Consider the following 19928-nt stretch of genomic DNA (forward strand, 5'->3'; position numbering starts at 1 on the left):
GATGGGGATTTAATGCTACAGGGAAAACTTAAACAGGGCTGGTTGGTGAATTTGGAGGAGAGATGGGGTTGGTGAAGAATGATAGCAGTTAATCCTTGGTCCATATGAACAAATTGGCTTTATCAGGATAACTATACATACTCTGTTCTTTCAATGCCTCATCCCATTTAAGTTCTTGAAAGTAGAAATGGGCACTTCATTTTCCCTGCTATTAGATTCAGTGTTTAAGGAAAAATAACATTTTCAACTGAAAGTCAGATGCCTGAGAGTCTGGTATTTAAACAAACATGAAAGGTGCAATAACAACAAAGTGATAATAATTGAGTTAATCTAAAGCTAAACTCTTTCAAATTTCAGTTTTGAAATGCTTCACCTTTAAAATCCCATGGTGAGTAAACTCCCTATGGGGAAGCTGTGTTACCACATGTTTGCAGTGATGGGAAGCGAAGCCCGACAGCGTTACTGTGAAATCGTTTGCATATGGAGGTGACTCAGGAGTTCTACTTCCCTGAGTTGTAAAGCTCATGCAAGCTGGCCACCACACTTCTTTGGTGACACTGCCTCAGTGCAATTGAAGCTTGGTAGCTGACTTGCTTTCAGTGCAGCTCAACTTGACCTCCAAGACCACTATGTGCAAATGACAACTAGATGGACTGGGACTAGGATGCCAAATTAGTAATTTATAGTACAAAATGGAATGGTCAGACAAATCACATCCTCAAATCTGGTTGGTCATCTGCTTTGCTCCATCAAGGACCCCTCCTTGGAAAAACCATCAGTGCCAAGAGATTTCCCATTGTGTCAAACCACAGCAAAGGAAATCACAAATCCACAAGGGACATTACAGAGCCCAGATAACCTGGAAGAACACCCTTCTTCACTACAGGGACAGCTTTTCCACTCTCTGCATACTCTCTAAGACTGATGAGAGACTCTTCTTCTGGAAGCAGAGACATATACTCTATACTTCCTTCTAACCGACTGCCAGGCTTATGCTCTTCCTCTCTACCCTAGATTCAGCAATGCTGGCTGTTCATGGAGCTAAGTCTTGATAATTTCTTTAATGCCTTGAAACATAGTATGCCTGATATTTGCTGATGGACTGAAGAAAAGTTAAAAATCCCAACTTGGGATCCCATCAGCTTGCTTTCATGAGTATCTGTTATGGAGAAGCATATGGTAAGATACAATTAAATTAAATCTACCTCACAAGACAAGTGACATTTTGACAACAGTAGCATTAATTGAGCCAGAATTAGAGACCCAGCAAGGTACCATAAAACAGATGCATTTCTCCTAATTCCTATATAATTTTGATTTTGACTTTATAATGATTAGTTACCCCTTTATGATAAGTGTAAACTTTTTCTATTTATATTCCTGACATTCAGATTGATGGTACTTAGGAATAGAAACACCAAGGGATGATGATTTAATTCTAGTCACATATTAAAAGGTCACCATGTAAACAAAAGAAGCAAGCAGATAATCTCAAAACTATGACTAGAGATGGCAGATTTCAGCTCAATATCAGAAAGTAATTACAATAGGCTATAGAAGCAATGTCCAAATGACAGGGGTATCATTGTAGGAAGTATGTGAGTAGAAGATCCTTTCAGGGGATTGCTGTTCTTTGGGTGTTTGGATTAGCTGCTCTTGCCTGGGATCCTTTCAGCTCTCAATTTTATGAATCTTAACAGTGAAAGCAGAGGTGGTCAGCTAAGGTGTTTTCCTTTACTGAGCTAGAAGCAACCCAAAACTTTGAATCCAGGTGACCTGATGTCATATTTATAGGTCAGTACCCAGGAATTTGACACAGTTCCTCTTCAACACTCCAAGATAAAAATGGTACAGATTTTTAAGATGAATGTATGCCTAGTGAGCATAGTTTATACTGTCTCTGAGGAAGAATAGTTTATTCAATACTTGACATGATTATTTTTTGCCTTCATAGATTGACTTCAAGTCTTTTTGAATGTGAACCTTACAATGGGGTTTGTCATTAATTTATTTATTTGGGTTTGACATAGAGAGGTTCAAAGAAAAAATGCTGGCAGACCTCATAAAATTAAGAAATAGGTATTGAATTTAAAAATTCTTGGAGGGACACACAAATAGTGACTATTATCCTTGCATGCCATGGAAGATAGTAGTGAAGGGAGGAGAGACACTTCTGTGGTTCATTTATTCTCTTCCACAGTTTCCAAATTATTTGCAAGAATATATATATATATTTATATTTATATATATTACTTTTATAATAATAAAAAAGTGAACATTAGGAATTTATTTACTTATTTATTTATTTTTTTAATTTTTTTTTTTGCGGTACGTGGGCCTCTCACTGCCGTGGCCTCTCCTGTTGTGGAGCACAGGCTCCGGACGTGCAAGCTCAGCGGCCATGGCTCACGGGCCCAGCCGCTCCGCGGCATGCGGGATCCTCCCAGACCGGGGCACGAACCCGTGTCCCCTGCATCGGCAGGCGGACTCCCAACCACTGCACCACCAGGGAAGCCCTAGGAATTTATTTTTAGGAAAACTGAACGTGTTGTGAAACATGACTGCCACATTTGGCTCTGGATCTCCAGGGACTATCAAACAGGATGTGCTCAAGCAATGCTCATTGGATGAGTATGTGAATGAATGAATGAACAGACTGCTGCTGTGGAAAGTGAGACTGGACTTCCAAGATTGAAAAGTTCTTAACACTGAGATACGGTTCTAATAAAGGCTGTGTCTATCTGTAATAGGTCTTACCATTGACTTTCAAAGTAATCCGCTTGTAGTCGGCACCGCCATAGCTGATCAAGCAGCAGTAAATCCCTGCATCCTGCAATTTCACATCTGTTATCTGAAGTGCAGCCTTCCCCAAGGGGAGCTGGTTCTTCAACAGCAGGGCCCTCTGGTTGTAGCTACTGTGCTGAACATTCAGGTCTTCTTCCCCATTCACAAACTGAATAATTTTCTTATCCTCCATTTCCCAGTAAACAACTAATGCCAACAGGTTTAATTGTTTGTCTACTGGAAATCTGCATTCCAATGTCACATTGTTGCCATACTCTACCACATACAGGTCCTTGGGAACTGTGATAGTAAATGCTGAAAAGAAAGATGACCAATCTTTAGAAGATGGAAAATTCCTCAAAAAATTTATAGAATGAGTGCAGGGTTTATAAAAGCTTTATCTGGTCACTTATGTGATAATTACATTTAAGGACTTACTTCCCTGAAATACATATTTTATCCAGTGAGCTTGAGACATGTTTTAGGATGTATATCTCACACCTGAGTTAAAATAATAAAATTAGCTAAACAAGTTGTCAAAGTCCCAAAATTCATAAACATACACTACTGTAGAAATATTACATGGTAATGGGGTGCTTATAACCAGGGATACTTTGTTTCATGTGGACATCCCCAGAATGTCCTTTGACTGGACACTCATTGCCTTTTACATAGTCTAAATCATAGATTCCAATAGTCCTCTCTACATACTGCCCGAAACTCTTAATCAGTTGTCTGGCCAGAGGTAGATGAGTACAGAGATTTAGGGAGGGTCTCAGGCTGATGCCAGTACTGTGTTACCCTGACACTGCATGTACACTATAATTCTTCCTTAGAATATACTCACTGGGAGAAGCAGGTCATAGAGCAAGGTGGATAGAATGATCCTGCCCTTGTTTAAAACAAGCATATAAAAGTATACACATAGGCCATTTCCTCAGATATTTTAAGTAATTACCCTTGGGAAATGGATAATGGATAATGAGTAATGGATAAATGGATATGGGTTAATTTTGTTTCTTTAGATGTGTCCATACTCCCTATATCTTTGTCCATTGAAATAGGTTTATGAAGTATGTTTATGAATTATAATAAAGGAAAATAGAATGTCTTCTCTACAAAAATTATATCTATTTTATTATTTCAGTTTTTATCTTATAGTTAAAATATTTAAATTATAGAACCTAATGAAAGGATTTGGTGTCTTACCTTTCAGTAAACAACAGTAAGCCATGAATGTAAAGATACTGTATATCCTCATCTTTCTGGAATGACCTAATTATGGAAAACACAAAAAGAAAACTGCTTTACTCAATAATTGAATATCCAGACATTATGGGACTTGGCAGTTTTAACTGAAAGTGTCTTTTGATAACCAGACAATGACTGATTTGTAAGTGCTGAAATACAGCAGGGAATTTAGAAGTTCAATACCGTCACTTAATATCCCACAGCCACATAAAGCTAAATGAAAAAAAAAAAGGTACTATGATGAGAATTCTAATTACAAGGCCTGTAAAAAAACTTGTACACTCAAAAGAAACCAAGAAGAAAATATTGCACCAAAATCCTCTCAATTACTTTTTGTTTTTTTCCTGCAGTGTAACATATCTAGAAATCCAAGCCTGCCCTATACAAAATTTCAAAGCAAGAAGAATCTGACTTCCATTATCTCCCACCTTTCAATGCCTTTTCCCCCCGCTAGCAGCTTTCATCCTACCCTTTAACTATTCAAGCCTTCCGCATTATTATCCCAACCATGCCAGTTCTCCCTCAGGTTCCATCCTTCTAAAATCTCCTCTTTCGTCCTTTGCTTATCCCAAATTATAAATTCCATTCCCTCAATAAACTGATTCCACTAGTAGTAGGGGGAGTGAGAAGGAGAAACAGTTGGATTCAACCACTTCACATTAAGATGTGACTCACTCACAGCCCTCTTTCAGGGGTATCTGCCTAGATTCTACACTTCATTGTGTCATCCTGCTTGAAATTCTACCAATTCTTTGATTCAGCAAACATTGATTGAGTAGTTTTTCTGTGCCAGGCACTAATTTAGGCATTAGGGATACAGCAGTGAACAGGAAAGAAAAGTCACTCTCCTCTAGGAGCATATATTCCAGTAGAGGAGTAAATAGAGATTTGTTCTATAGTTCAGCAAATCTGTTTATTTATTAACGTATTTTCTCTCTCATGTAATACATACATTTACATTTTGAGAAGAAAGCCAGCTTTCTGCCTTAGGGTCTCTTCGACCTTTGTATACATACAAAAACTCACAATTGATCAATTAATCAATGTTACACATATGTAAGGCAGAAGATTTATGTCATGCATATATAAATAGCTCCTAAAAATCAATAAGAAAAGTACACACAACCCAACAGGAAAATGAGCCAAAGGTTCTAATATACAGTTCAGAGAATAAGAAATACAAATGACATCTAAACATAGGAAACGATGTTCAATTTTACCAATAAAGAAAAAAATAATAGTTTAAGATATGAGACACCATTTTTCACTTATTAGCTTGATCAAAATTATAAAGTTTCCTAATATTTAGCATTTCTGAGGATATGAACAAATGGGTTTCCTTACCCACTAATGGTAGGAATGTGAAGTTGTATAACCTTTTTTGGAAGGGCAATTTGGTAATCTCCATTAAAATCTTAAATGTATATGTCATATTAGCTTTCACTTCCTCTCTGAGAAATATATCTTACAAAAACAAAAACACATGCATGTAACAATAGACGCCAAAGGATTAGCATTGCTAATACCAGCCCCAAACTGGGAAAACCCTAGATAGCCTAAATGGTTAAATAAATTTTGGTATGTCCATATAATGTAATACCATTAAGGAAAGAATACATGTAGATGAATTGACTTTGTAAAGATGTAGAAAGTAAGTTGCAGAACAGTATATGTAGCAGAAATCCACTTTTGTTTAAAAAAGAAATAATCTGTGTGTGTATATTTAGACATGGAAATTTACAGAAAAATCCATACCAAGATGCTGACAGTGATTATATCTAGGAACAAAATTAAAGGAAGAATAGTCAGGTATTTATCTCTTTATAGTTTTCAAAAGGAAGAAAGGATGGGAGAAAAAGAAGAAAAGGGAGATGAGATTGTGAATGACTTCTTTGGTGTTTTCCTGTGTCCAGATTTTCAAACCAATGAATATGTTTTATTTTTATTAGAAAAAAATAAAAACAAAATTTAATGAACCATTTCATCTTGCCAAGCTGCAGAGAGTTTGGCAGATGGAGTAGTATAATGGAAAGAACCCCAGAACCCCAAACATCAGAGTGGAGGTAGAATAATGGCATGTGTTTATTTTTCTGTTTTTTCTTCATTATTAAAATAATATTACCACATTATGGCAAATAAGAAAACAAGGGGAAAGTCACCCACTATTCCATCACTTAACCCAGGGAGCATTTGGTAATGCCTGGAAACATCTTTAGTTGTCAAAATGGGGTGGAGAGAGGGTTGCTACTATCTAGTGAGTAGAGGCCAGGGATGCTGCTAAACCTCCTACAATGCACAGGACGGCCCCCACAGCAAAGAACTATCTGTCCCAAAATGTCAACAGTGCCAAGGCTGAGAAACCTTGCAACCACTGTGAGCATTTCGGTATATATTTTTGTTCCAGTCTTTTCCCCATGAAGCTTTTAAGAACAATTATACACATAACACCCATTTTTTCATTTAATATTTTGACAAATAATTTCCATTTTACTGCATGATATTTATAAGTATCTTGTTTAGTGGTCCCGTAATGTTTCGTTTCCCTGTTGTTAGGTAAGGATTGTTTCCAGTTTTAAAAATATAAGTATTTGTGTATTCAGCAAATATTTGTTAAGTATCTACTGTGTACCAGGTCCCAGGCTAGGCCCTGAGGACAGATTTTCCTCAAGCGGAACTGTTGATCAAGGACAAAGAACATTTTCCTGGTTCTTGATGCATGTGGATAATTGGTGCCAGTTACATTGGGTCTTCACCTAGCACTTGGTTTTGTTTAAAATATATATTTTTTCTAATTTAATTACAAAGTACAACTTGAAGTTTGTTGATTGTTTTAGTTCTTTTGTGAATTATCTGATCATTTTTTGGCCTGTTTATCTTAATGGTTTCTTATCGACCTGTATGAATCCTTCATGTTCATATAGATATACACATACAAAAACGGTAAAATAAAACAAATCATCATCATCCTCTTGCTAGTGTTAGGTGCATAATTCTTATTTCACTCCTTTCTGTCTGCCCTGTAAATGGGAAACAGGGATGGCAGCCAGGACTGTGAGAACACAAAGGTTGCTGAAATGAGGCTGCAGCAGCTATCTGCCTATCCTTTATTTGGGCCAGAGTTGATTATACCACAATTATAAAATACTAATGTGATATAATAAACACAAATACATTTATTGGGCAGAAGAAAACTTAAGATGCCCCTAACTCCAAGCAAAGAACTGAATAAAACAGAGGGGCATTAAATCCACTCATGGATTTCAACTAACTTTTCCAATGTTTATGGCATACCCTGGTGGAGTTCCTACCCCTTAACGAATTTAGTTGAAAATTTTAGAGGTAATAAAAGTTTACTGGAAGGTGATGGATTAGATCTGATATTTACCTAATTCCTCATTACAGCTCCTCTTCCAAGGCTCCATTCCCTTGGAGTGCAGTTGTTGTTAGTGGAGGGAAGATAGGTAGATAGATAGATAGATAGGGACCATGTAAACAGACATGGTCTTTGACCTCTAAACTCCACATTAGGGCAGTTGGTCTGAGAACGCTGACATCTTCTTCAGGGAAGAAACTGACAGTATATCTGAATTCCCAGACAAGAACTGAGACATTTAAAGAGCAAGGAAAACGTGAACTAGGGGAGAAGCGATGGTTCATTCAGGATGGGGAAGCAGGTTTGTCCCTGGGGGAACCCAGTGTAACACTATGGAGCTGATACTACTTCTCTAGCTTGTTAAGGTAGGATGGGTAGGACGAAAAGACAGGGAAAAGAACTCAAGCTTGCTTTCTCAAAAGTATAAGCAAGGAGTGTCTTGATATCTGTTAGTTCAGGGTTTCCTTTGACTGTTACCTCATGTATATGTACTATGATTTGATTTTTTAAAATTCCTAGAGTTTGAAAATGTGTCTCCAAGTAAGCTGAAAATCTACCCAATTAACAGATCGAGTTGATCTTTTTAAACCTCTATGAAATACAAAACTCTATTAAACTCGACTAAACCCTGTGTCCTTTCTCCTTCCCCTCAGTCACACTGAGATATTCTTGTACATTTCCCAGGTGTCGCTTCAATTCCCAATAGTATTTCTGTGGCTTCCTTTAAGACCACACTCTAACTATTGTCCTGTAACCTCTGCCTACTGTACTTAACTGAAAAAAAGGCTATTTTTTTCTTTAGAGTATCACAGTTCTTAAAAACTGCTGGGCAACTGTCAATGTGAACTGACACAACCTTTCTGGAAGGAAATTTTCAATTTGTATCAAAAGGCTGTTAAAACATTCAGACTTTGATTAAGTAGTTACACTTGTAATAGTTAATCTGAAAGAAATAATCAACAATGTCCCAGATATTTATATGCAATGATGTTCAGTGAATGGCTAAAATAGTGAACCACTGTAAATAATCTTTATGTCCAGCATGGGGGATTAATTTTGTTTGGTTATCCAGCACCATGGAATGTAGCCATTAAAAAAAATCACATTTTTATAAAGCAATTTAATCCATAGAAAATCAGCCACATTAGGTGCACAAAACAAGGTGGAACAATGATACATGAAGACTCCCTGTGTTTTAAGACAAACCCAAACTGAACTCTGACATAGGCTAAGCTCAATGTGGCTAAGAAATGTTTAACATTTTTTTCCTTAGGCTCCTCTCTTCCGCCTTCAGGACTCCTTTAGTCCTCAAAGCAGATAGAGCAAAGAACTCCGGCTCGGGTATCCTGGCTCTTACAGCAGGAAGGGACCTTAAGAGATGCTGCAGGTGTGATGACTTACCCAGATCAGACTGCTAGTGAGCAGCTAAAGGTGGACTAGGACCCGGGTGTCCCGACCTCCAACCCAGGAATTTCCCTCTAAACCCGGTTACCCACCTCAGGACCACATTCGTGAACGCGCAGGAACATATATGTACTTACAGGATAAGCAAAACTGAATCCCCCTAGCTAAAGGCTAAACTTGTTACTTGTTCCAATTAACCTTAATCGGCTCTACTGCACCCAAACCATCACGCTTTCCCTTTCCCTTCTCCTCTCTCCATTCCAAAGAAAGGGTCTGTTGACGTTCCGTTTTAAAGTGCCCAGCGAGATGGCCAAAGATGCTGGCCAGTGAGCGAGAACGCTCCCTACCTGCGGGCGGGAGACTCTCGGCTGGCAGGGAGGCTTCGGCACTGCGCCCGGGACTGCGAGGACCACCCGCGGCGGCCCGCAGCTAAAGAGCTAGCGTGGATGAGTTCTCCGCCCACCCCTGCCAGACAGTCCCGCCCCCGGGTCAGCACCCCACGCCCCCGACTGGATTTTCTTACGCTGCCGCTAAACTTGTAATCTGGAAAACAAACGGATTTTTCATTTTTGGAATAAAAAGTTAGATAAGTGAAACCAAAAGTGAAACTTAAGTCCGGCTTCCCGTAAATCAGCTTTTCAAAAGAAAAGCTTCAAAGATTAAAACAAATCAATATCTGATGTTTTAAACAATGTTTAAAAACAAACCAACGTCCGAAATCATCGCAAAGATTTCAGACGTTGGTTTTACCTTCAGAATTCACACTCTAAATTCTGCCATGCGGTTTCCCCTCTTTCTGATAAAAGCTTTTACAAGATAACGGATCATCCTGATAACTTGCTATAAATCTACAACATAAAGAAAGTAAAATGACGGGCCCATATGGCTTTGGTTTTTATTCTAGAAAGTAGGTGTGTGTGATAGGAAACATTTTTAAAACGTGGACTTTGTCACTTCCTCAAAGTTCCTCGACATAGTGAAACTATCATTGCTTTGTCATTAAAATAACTTCCCATCAGGACTTAAACCTTTTAAGAATGCTCTGGATCCCTGCTATCCTGCCGTCCTTGAGATCCACGTTGGGGTAGCACAGGTGAGGGTTAAGAAAATCCTCTGGTAACTCCGGATCAATGGTTGAGCCCAAGCTGAAACCACGTCACTCATACTGAGGCGGCGGCAGAATTGTGTCAAACATTCCCCACTACTGAACTTCTAGATGCGGCTCTCTTGCTCTTTCGTTCTCTCGCTCTCTAGCGCAGTCTCGCTCTCCCTCTCTTCTTTCTTTTTAATTTTAAATTGATATATTGGACTCTTCATTGTTTGCTTTTCCTGTTTATTCATCTCAACTGCAATTCAAATTACTGCATAATGAATGAATATTGAGCTGTCTGTTGTCTTGGATACGGCATTTGCTTCCCAAGTAAGAATTTTCACATTCTTAGAATATCACATATTTTTATTTATTTTTTATTTTTGATGTTGGGGGTAGGAGTTTATTAATTAATTTATTTTTGCTGTGTTGGGTCTTCGTTTCTGTGCGAGGGCTTTCTCTAGTTGTGGCAAGCGGGGGCCACTCTTCATCGCGGTGCGCGGGCCTCTCACTATCGCGGCCTCTCTTGTTGCGGAGCATAGGCTCCAGACGCGCAGGCTCAGTAGTTGTGGCTCACGGACCTAGTTGCTCCGCGGCATGTGGAATCCTCCCAGACCAGGGCTCGAACCCGTGTCCCCTGCATTAGCAGGCAGACTCCCAACCACTGCGCCACCAGGGAAGCCCACATATTTTTATTTTTTAACTTGGAAAAATACAGAAGATACTGCCTTTACAATCTGGTGGGGAGTGTGAAATTCTCTTTAGCCTCAATAAAATTGTAATAGACTTGGAGATTAGCTCAAATCTCTTTTTGAGGCCACATGGTGAAATAGAGCCGCGTTTTCTCAACTTTATTCCCTGTGATATTTTCTATTTAACCAGTTTCATGTTTCTAAAAATGACACTCAAGACCCAGGACATAGATTTCAAGACCTGCTAGTGGGGTCATGACCATCACGTGGGAAAAAGCTGGCTCTAGAGCCACCTACCACTAACTAGCTGAGTTTTCCTGAGCAAGTAATTTACTGAGTAGGCAGGAATAAGTGATCTCCTCTTAGATGGCCTCTATGATGCATGAATAATTTTTAAAACTGGGGGCGGTGGGGGGGGATGTTTAGTTGCTTGTTTATTTGTTTTACCAAAGCAATGTTCAAGGTCTACATAATGATCAGCAGGCAAGGCAGGAGGTGAATGGAATTTGCCTTTCTCTGAAGTTGTTGATGGGAATGGAAGGTATTTACTCAGCTTTCTCCTCAGTGATTTACATATTACTAATCTGAGGATTTGTGATTTTGTTCATCTCACCCACCTGTTTCCATTCATTTTCCTATACTGTTTATCAAGTTTCTTAATGAAGCCATTCATTTTCCTATACTGTTTATCAAGTTTCTTAATGTTTTTATATCATCTGGAGATAGAAAAACAGGATGTGTTTAGAAAAAAAGAGATTTTATCACCTCAAGTATATGAAAATCTAACAGCCAGGGGGGCATCAGTCCCAAAACCTTGTTCGTGTTTTCTGATTTGGGTGAAGTGGATGGAGGAGTGCTGAGATATGAGACGAGCAGTGGGAAGCCAGAGCTATAGAACTAGACACCTGATCATCTACAGTATCGCCATGTCCCATTCACACTCCTCTTAATCTGTTCATTTTTAGAGGTTAAAACTCATCATTGCTGATGTGCTATTTCTCAGAGTGTTTCTGAGGGTCACTTGCATCACAGTCGACTTGGGATAGGTGTTTAAATACAGATTCCTGGTCTCTGCCACAGACCTGTTAAATCCAATTCTCCTGGGGGTGGTCCTGGGAGTCTACATTTCGAAACCATCCCCACATGAGTCATGTGCACACTGAAGTTTTTAAAATTGATGATATAATGTTTAAGGGAAAAAACTGAACGAAGAGTTCTTTGCAAGTACAGTTTTAACTCTCCTTCCTCCATCTAATTTGGTTTAATTGGTATCAACACCATTCTTCACTCTACCTCTGCCTGTTCTACTTTCACTTTTGCCCCTAAAACAAGAGAGATGATCTTTGTTTGTCCTGACCTTAGAGAGAGAGATTCCAGGCTCTTACAAGTGGGTCTGAAGTGATACTAGCAATTTCCTGGTGAAGGAGCAATTTCCAGTATACTTTCTTGATCATCAAGAACAGGACATAATAAAGATACTTAAACAAACAAAAAGATATTAACAAACTGCTTTGTTTTCACTGAACATGTAGAAATGCATTTTATTATTATATATAAAGACAACATCCAGATTTTCCCCCATGTTCTAGTTTTGATTGTGTAGGGTTGTAAACCACTGCCGTATGTTATGCCCATTTCTCTCTCTCTGTCCCCATCCACCAACTCTCACCTTCTGTTGCCTCCACCTTTGCCATCCACCCCCATAGACTGGTGCCAAACAGATTTCATGGAGCAGAACACTTTGCTCTGGTTATACAATACAACTGTTTAAAATACAGGAGCAATTAACATGTGTGGATGGCGAAGTGGTAGCAGCTTTCATCACTTGACACCCATGCTCAGATGCTTCTCTTAACAAGGGCTGTATTTGTCTCTTACTTCCTGTCCTGAGCTGGAGGAGAGCTGGTCAGGTGAAGAGCTCTTGGCTACAAAGGGCAGCTCCCACACTGTGGGTTCTTTAAAACAAAGATGAGGCCTCCAGCAATGTCCCTTGTCCTCAAGGAATTCATAAACCCAGACATAGATAATTATGACCCAGGTAAATGCTGTGGGAAGTTGGGAACACTCTATGGTAAATAATTTAATCCCAAGGAATCTCAATAAATGAACTGAAGGCTGCTAAAAATAGAATTTACAATTGGGAGATACCCTTTCAGAGAATACTGGGAAATATTTTATAGATTTAATATCTTAGAATTAAGTAACCTAAGTGAATGTTGTACAAATGAAACAGTCCCCTTGTGAGTCATTTTACTTGGTTCGAGAACATGATTTAGTTCAAATGTGTCTGTAGAATTGCCTCCGGGAGTATTATTTTATACTCATTCTTGGTTTTAAACTAAGAACAATATGACTTCTAAAAGTCTAAAAGTCTTCAGAATCTCTACTTGAAAGGGAAAAACTGATTTTTGTTCTCTGGTATAAGTAGTTATTCAAAGTCCAATTATAGTCACATCCAGGTTACTGGATCTAGAACCTAATTAATCTGCCATTCATGATAATAGATTCATCATAAAAGAATGAGATATACTTTTTTCTTTTCCCCACCCTATCCTGAAAGGACAGCAAGGCCTTTCTGTTTCTGGAGAGAGAGAGAGAGAGAGAGAGAGAGATTCCAAACATAAACTAATAAATTTCAGATACTGGAGAGTCCTATTAGAAACAAAAAAAGAAAGAAAAAGAGGTGGGACAATATGATAGAATACCTAGATGTGAGACTCCTTTAGTGTGGTGGCCAGGGAAGTCTTCTCTAAGAGGCGATATTTGAGAAACAAATTATGAAGACAAACATGAAATGATTTGCAGGAAGAATATTCCTGGTAGAGGGGTCAACAGATGCAAAAACCAAGGCTTTTGCAACAGATGCAAAAACTTGGCAAGTTTTAGGGATGGAACAAATGTCATTGTGGCTGGAGTACAGAGTGAAAGGAGGGGTGGTGATCAGATCAGATCATGGTTTTGAGGACCAAGGGAAGAGGGCTGGATTCTAATTGCAATGGAAAGCTGCTGGATAATTTAAAGCAGTAGGGTTACCTAATTGGTGCTCCAAAAACATCACTCTAGCTGTGGTCTGAAGCATGGAGTATAGAGGGGCTAGCATGGAAGCTGGGAGTCCTTTAGGAGCTATTGCTGTAGAGTACATTCAAAATATAATTTGGAAGCAGAACTAATAGAACTTGTTGAAGGATATTAGTAGTAATAGAGAAAAGGGAATCAAGGATGATAGATATGATGTAATACGCTATTTCAGGGTAGGATACTACAGCCAGAATTACAGGCTTTCACAATATTTTAGACTTAGAGCTCACAATGTGAGCTCTTTAAGGAAGTCTAAAAATGAAACACAAACTCTCCCATTAAATTATCACTGGAAACTGGTTGTAACCCATCAAGAGACTCATAACTTATTAAGAAGAAATTATTGATACAATCCTTTGTAGAAATGGAAAGTTGGTGGCAGTATGCTGGAAGTGGTCCAAGGCCTTGGTCCTGCTCATGGGATTTAATCAGGGTACAACATGACTGGTCTAGGTCATTTGCTATCATAAGCTGAAGAAATTCACTGGGAACACTGTGCCAGAGATGAGAGGAAAAGGCTCTGAGTTATGGTTAGAGCATTCCTTTGACAAATATGCAGAGGGAAAGCCTCAGAGGCTGAGAAATGCCATCAGCTAAGGCAATAGCATTAAGGTGTGTGTTTGTGTGTACTCTAGGCATGAATTGGTTTACTTCTTACAGAATATGGCAAAGTGGAGAGTAAGGGGAAAGCATAGGTTTCATTCGTGCTTGTGCATGAACAAGACAAGTAGAAACATGAATTATAGACTAGAGTAATAGACATTTTACAACCCCAAGCAAAGGCCCCTGACCCAGAATCTCTTGCTAATTTTGTGTTAATCAGAGCTGACATAGCAAAAGAGAAGACCATAGCAGCATTTTAAGAGTAAGATAGGATAGTGACACACTGACCTCAAACACTGAGGTAGAATTGGAAAGTCAGAAGCAACATAGGCATACTTCTACCTCTTGAAGTCCAACTCTCTCAAGGCAAGGCCCCAGGGGGTGAAGATAAGCAGTTTCCCCAAACCCAGTGAGGCCTGGCCTAGGTATGAATCGGACAAGGTGGTTCTAGTTTGCAGCTGATACATTGTAGGGTTGATATCAAGCAAAATCATGGGGTATCCATTATTCTGTATGTCACAGACTCTAACAGTTATGAAGATAACCCTCATTTGCTTGGTTTTGATAAAGGGGATAATTAATGCCTGCTGTAACCACAAAAAAATTAACCCAGTGAACTCATCATTTTTCATGTGTTCTTGGAGATCCTAAGAGGAAGATGGGGAGTTGGCATGGGGAAGAATAAAGTCTAACATTGACATGCTTGTTCCCAGGTTTGCTTAGAAGAAGTTTAATGGACACTGTCAGGCCAAGCTTTGCAGCACTTCCAGGGATTCTTGCCACAGAAGGAAGAGAAAAAGAATGAAGAATGAACTCTGGGTATGGTTTTTTGATGTCCCTGGATGGCCCAAACAGATGTTGTGTCCCTCTTGTGAAGAGCTGCAAAAGAGAGAATATATAATAAGGTAGATAATTTTATTCATCAGAGTTCAGGGACTGTTTTCAACTTAAATTGAAATGCTACCTGGGATTCCAGGTAGGAGACCAGGCTGAATTTCTCAGAGGTGCAGGAGGCTGAGAGTCACTGGCTAGGAACAGGGTTATATGAGTGGCATGGGCTGTAGGTGAAGGAACTTATCAGGGGTTTAGTCTAGTGATATGGAAACCTCATGGTTGAGAAGAAGGAAAAATATAAGCAGCTACTGTAAGTGGAAAAAATATTTGGAAAGAGAGAAATATCTAGGGAAGATTTTAGGCGTTTCCTGTTAAATATGCTGTGCAGATCATTTGCAGGGACTGCTTAAGAAAGCTTATGTATTATTCTTAAGTGCTTCAGCTGTCAGTTGATGTTTTCTTAGATTGCTGTTACATGCTTGTACTGAACCATGTGAAGCTTCAGTTTTATTTAGGTTACACTCTGAAATATAATCGCCTACTGCTCAAAAAAGCTTTGCTTGACTTGGCTGCCTCCTTAAATTACTATCATCTCTGATTACTCCATTTCAATGGCAAACCTCAACAAACTATATCATCACTTTTTCAACTATCAAGTTAACAAAACAAAATGCAATAATTATAATAAAGATTATAAATATAGCATTTTTATAAAATATATAGCATTTTTTGTCAGACACCATGTCTTGATGATTTACCTACATTAGCTAGTTTATATTTTACAACAATTCTATGAAGAAGATACTATTATCGCCCCTATTTTATTTTTAATTAATTAATTTATGGCTGCGTTGGGTCTTCATTGCTGCATGTGGGTTTTCTCTAGTTGCGGCGAGCAGGGGCTACTCTTTGTTGTGGTGTGTGGGCTTCTCATTGCGGTGGCTTCTCTTGTTGAGGAGCATGGGCTCTAGGCACATGGGCTTCAGTAATTCTGGCGTGTGAGCCCAGTAGTTGTGGCTTGCAGGCTCTAGAGTGCAGGCTCAGTAGTTGTGGTGCTTGGGCTTCGTTGCCCCAAGGCATGTGGGATCTTCCCAGACCAGGGATCAAACCCGTGTCCCCTGCATTGGCAGGAGGATTCTTAACCACTGCACCACCAGGGAAGTCCCTATCACCCCTATTTTAGACATGGGGATACCAAGGCACAAAACTTAAGTAACGTGTCTGAGCTTATATAACTAGGAAGTGGTACAGCTGAGATTCAAACCCAGGTACTGTGGCTTTAGTGTCTATGCCCTTAACTACCATATAAGTGTATACTTGTTCACTGCTGGTGGCATCATGTATTTGTTCAACCTCAAAAAATTAAACATAGAGTTTTCATTTAACCCAGCTAATTCTACTCCTATGTATATAACTAAGATAATTGAAAACATAGGTACAAAAAGTTGTACATGAATGTACATGGCAGCACTATTCATAATAGCAAAAAGTAGGAACAATCCAAATGTTCATCAGTTTTGAATGGATAAACAAAATGTGGTATATCTATACAATGAAATATTACTCAGTCATTAAAAGGAATGAAGTACTGACACATGTTACAACTTGGATGAACCCTGAAAACCTTATGCTATGTGAAAGAAGCCATATACAAAAGGCCATATGTTGTATGATTCTATTTATATAAAATGTCTAGAATACACAAATCTATCGAGACAGAAAGCAGATTAAGAGTTGCCAGGGGCTGGTGGGGGAAGGGGGACAATGGGGAGTGACTGCTAATGGGTATGGGGTTTCTTTTTGGGGTGATGAAAATGTTATGGAATTAGGTAGGGGTGATAGTTGAACAACATTTTGAATATACTAAAAGCCACTAAACTGTACTCTTTTAAACGGAAAATTTTATGATATGTGAATTATATCTCAATCTAAAATTTTCTAGGTAGGGAGAAAACAAGATTTGAGTCCACTGCTGCCATTATATTACAGTGCCATATGGTGTCACTTGAGGAATGGACAAAGTCCAGAGAAGGCTGTCCAAAGCTCAGTGATGCTCTGCTGGTTCAGATTGTGCCCAGGCTACAGTATGCCCCATGAATGAAGTCTAAAGTTAAAATTCAGACTGTGTTCCAGAGTATGCGCAACACAATTCCAGAATAGCTTAATACTGAAGACTTCTATCATTATCCCCACACATGCTCTTCTTCATAGACTGAAGTTCTTGGCTAAACCTGTTTCCCATTTTAATGAAGAAATTCACACTCCTTTCAAAAGCATCCCCTTAAAAGAGAATACCTCTAAGCACATCTTGAACTTTCAAAAACTTTTAAAAAATTTATTACTCTATAAACTTTTATTTATTATTCTAAATATTCTTTTTTAAATTCTGGGGCTTCCCTGGTGGTCCAGTGGCTAAGAATCCATGCTCGCAATGCAGGGGGCCCAAGTTCCATCCCTGATCAGGGAACTAGATCCCACATGCCACAACGAAGATCATGCGTGCCGTCACTAAGACCTGATGCAGCCAAATAAATAAATAAATAATTTTTAAAAATAAAAAATAAATTAAAAAAATAAATTCTCATTGGAGTATAGTTGATCTACAGTTTTGTGCCAGCTTCAGGTACACAGCAAAGTGAGTCAGCTACACACATACACATATCCACTCTTCCTTAGATTCCCCTCCCATATAGGCCACCAAAGAGCACTGAATAGAGTTCCTTGTGCCACCCAGTAGGTCCTCATCAGTTATCCATTCCATACATAGTAATGTGTATACGTCAATCCCAATCCCCCAATTAAAAACTTTGTTGTCTTAAAAAACTATTTTATGGATATACAGGGAAATATTGAGTAATTTTACTGTCCTGAGGTAGGGGACTTTAAATGAGTTGAGGACTTTACGGATTTTACATCAATTCTTTCTATAATATGTATACTATTTAATCCAGTATTTCCAATCAAAATATTAAAAAGCTATATATATATGAGGCGATCATCATGATGTTATTTTTTTTAGGGTCTGGGAAGCCATCTAATTCTTTTTTAAAATTTTTTTATTTTATATTGGAGCATAGTTGGTTAACAATGATGCTACTGACAGTAGCAAAAAAAATCAGAAATATCCAATGATGGAAATTGTATACATACTTGCTGAAAATCTTACATATGTTAAATGGTATATATGAATTCCATTTAACAACATGAAAATCCTTATGCTATAATACAAAATGATTTTTAAAAGTACCTATTTGTATGTGTGTATAAAGCATATATACATACATTCACAAATTCATACAATTAGAAATAATGTACACACCAGTTAGTTATATGTCATTTGATATTGAAATAATTTTCCTTTAATCTTCTCACCCCACAGTCTATAAAATGTGTTCAATATCTATACCAAGATTTCTCTCAATTCCCAGAGTAGATATTCTCATAGTCACTTTTTTCACTTATATTTTAAAATACATACAAGAGTATTTATAATGTATGTGTATAAAGTGTATCCATTGGGTTTCCATCAGGAATCAGAATTCTACTCAGTTGGTCTGACTAAAGAGATCTTAGATGCTAATTAAAGGAGTGAGGGTAGGGTTAAAAGAACCATCTAGCTCCCAACCACCAAGTTGGGGTGAAGAACCATCAGGCTGAGAGTATAACAGCAGTGGGAAACCCATAGCATCTCTAGGCTGAAGAGCAAGGGAGGAGAGCATTTCCAGAGCTCTGTGAGCTGGAGCCACAGAGGAGGGGCCACGGGTCAAGAGCTGAAGTTGTGGAGAGACACAACCACTGCCAGATCCTCAAACCGAGAAAGAATGGATAAAACATACCCTACCTCTCTTTTCTCCTGCCTCCTGTCTCCTGTGGATGCCTCCAAAGTCCCAACCCAAATATAAGCCAGCTGAGAAGAGCCCAGGTGCTGTTTTCCAAAGAGGTCAGCTGCTGGGGTATAGAATAGGGCAAGGAAGGGAGGAGAATGGATATGAGGGGAGGCAAATAGAAGACCGGGATAGTCTACCTGTTTTGCCACCCAGTATTTATTCTTTCCCTTTGCTCAGATGGAGAGAAACGCATCCCCTAAACATGAGAATCACAGAGTCCTACCAAGTACTATATTGCTTTGAGGTGACGGCAATACTCTGACCTAGAAACTAAATTATAATGTTTGTCTCCATCAGTATTCTTCATCCAAGGAAACAGGGAAAGGGCAGGGAAGAAATAATCAATTAACCTTTTATATACAGAGCTACAGTAGTCCCTGCCTCTATAGCTTGTTGCTAGGCTAAAATTGATAATCATAATTTCCTACTTCATTCACTTTTGTTTCCCTTACTCTATACAGTATCTTAGTAGATTAGGATTTTTTACCTGGTATGGTGATACAACACTTTAATCCCTGTATGGTCTGAAATTTAAGTGCTCCTGACTTTATCAGGTTACTGTAGTTATCTAATGATCATTATTATTGCACATGGGAATATTAACATATGCTCAGTGAATCTTTGGGAGTCATGCACATTTCTCCTTGCCCTCATTGTATAGCTGCAACCCAATTTCCTCTTGGTAATTAGGATCAGTTATTCCAATTCCATCATCATGAGGAACCAAACTGATCAAGGGGCAGTTTCAGCTTCCAATTCAATGGAGCTATGGCTGGGTCCTCTAGTGGAAGCATTTCTTCCTTTTGAACTAGGACTTCAAAGTATGATAAACCCAAGGTTGTAGAAATGGTGTGCTGGATATTTTCATTTGTCCTAGGAACCTCTACAGGCTGTATGGACTTGGCTCCCCTATCTTCTGGCTTTCTTGTGGA

The 19928-nt window shown here is 38.8% G+C and overlaps 1 protein-coding gene across 5 annotated transcripts in view; it reads right to left on the bottom strand.

The window, feature by feature from the left end:
• Positions 1 to 19928, bottom strand: part of CD274 (CD274 molecule) — a 41052-nt gene that overhangs the window by 19068 nt on the left and 2056 nt on the right. Inside the window, exons 1-3 of one of the 5 annotated variants that reach the window (XR_016393434.1) lie at positions 7421 to 9139; positions 3994 to 4059; positions 2758 to 3099 (exon numbers count right to left, since the gene is read on the bottom strand). Coding sequence is in view for 4 of the 5 variants with exons in the window: in XM_022573643.3 (XP_022429351.1) it covers positions 2758 to 3099; positions 3994 to 4059; positions 7421 to 7457 (445 nt within the window). In the remaining variant the exon portion in view is untranslated. Of the gene's footprint in view, positions 1 to 2757; positions 3100 to 3993; positions 4060 to 7420; positions 9140 to 9159; positions 9266 to 19928 lie in introns of those variants that run through there. The other 4 variants (XM_022573642.3, XM_022573643.3, XM_089912533.1 and 1 more) reach the window with 4 other exon arrangements.

This window comes from Delphinapterus leucas, chromosome 6 (genome assembly GCF_059928025.1).
Source record: "Delphinapterus leucas isolate spDelLeu-1000000601 "Yukka" chromosome 6, BTC_Dleu_Yukka2, whole genome shotgun sequence".
Lineage (NCBI taxonomy): Eukaryota > Metazoa > Chordata > Mammalia > Artiodactyla > Monodontidae > Delphinapterus > Delphinapterus leucas.